The 617-nt window shown below is 20.9% G+C and overlaps 1 protein-coding gene across 2 annotated transcripts in view; it reads right to left on the reverse strand.

Annotated features, from left to right (window-relative positions):
- LOC107613927 (beta-glucosidase 12-like) overlaps positions 1–382 on the reverse strand; it is a 9115-nt gene extending 8733 nt beyond the window's left edge. The window contains exon 1 of one of the 2 annotated variants that reach the window (XM_021109909.1): positions 256–382. In XM_021109909.1, the coding sequence (XP_020965568.1) occupies positions 256–316 (61 nt within the window). In that variant the 5' untranslated portion in view covers positions 317–382. The remainder of the gene's footprint in view (positions 1–255) is intronic. The other variant, XM_016316129.2, reaches the window with a different exon arrangement.

A 617-nucleotide genomic window follows, 5' to 3' on the forward strand; every position in this document is an offset into this window, starting at 1 on the left:
TGGAAGTTAAACATTTAATAAAATTATAAAGACTAATAAAATAAGTAAACAAAATTTTAAATATAATTATTATTTAGACAACAAGATATAGATTATTTCAAGAGAAAGAAATTAAATGATATAAAAGTTTGATGATAAGATAAAATTATTTTATAATATTACTTCATGGAAATTCTTTGTTTTTCTCCTTTTTTATTTTTATCTTAATAAGATGTGGAGCAAAATAATAAACGAAGATGAAAAATTCCTCCTCACCAGGTAGAACCCTAGACCATGAGATGGAGAATCTGTATGCATCAAATCCAATGTCTTTCATTATACCAACATCTTCCTACCAATACCAAGTTATTTGCTTAAACACTTGAGAGGATAGTGCCCATTAAGCCTCATTTTTAATATAAATAAAAAAAATAAATTACATAAATAAAATAATTTCAATTTAAAATTATACATATATTCTAAATTAGAATTGGTTATACGATCTATTTTAAATAACTTTATATAACTTGATTTACTACTTGTATACGTATATAATAAATCGAATCAACACATAAATAACATAAATCAAATTAATTTAATTCAATTTATATAAAAATATTAAAAAAATAATATCTAAC

The sequence above is a fragment of the Arachis ipaensis genome, chromosome B08 (genome assembly GCF_000816755.2).
Source record: "Arachis ipaensis cultivar K30076 chromosome B08, Araip1.1, whole genome shotgun sequence".
NCBI lineage: Eukaryota > Viridiplantae > Streptophyta > Magnoliopsida > Fabales > Fabaceae > Arachis > Arachis ipaensis.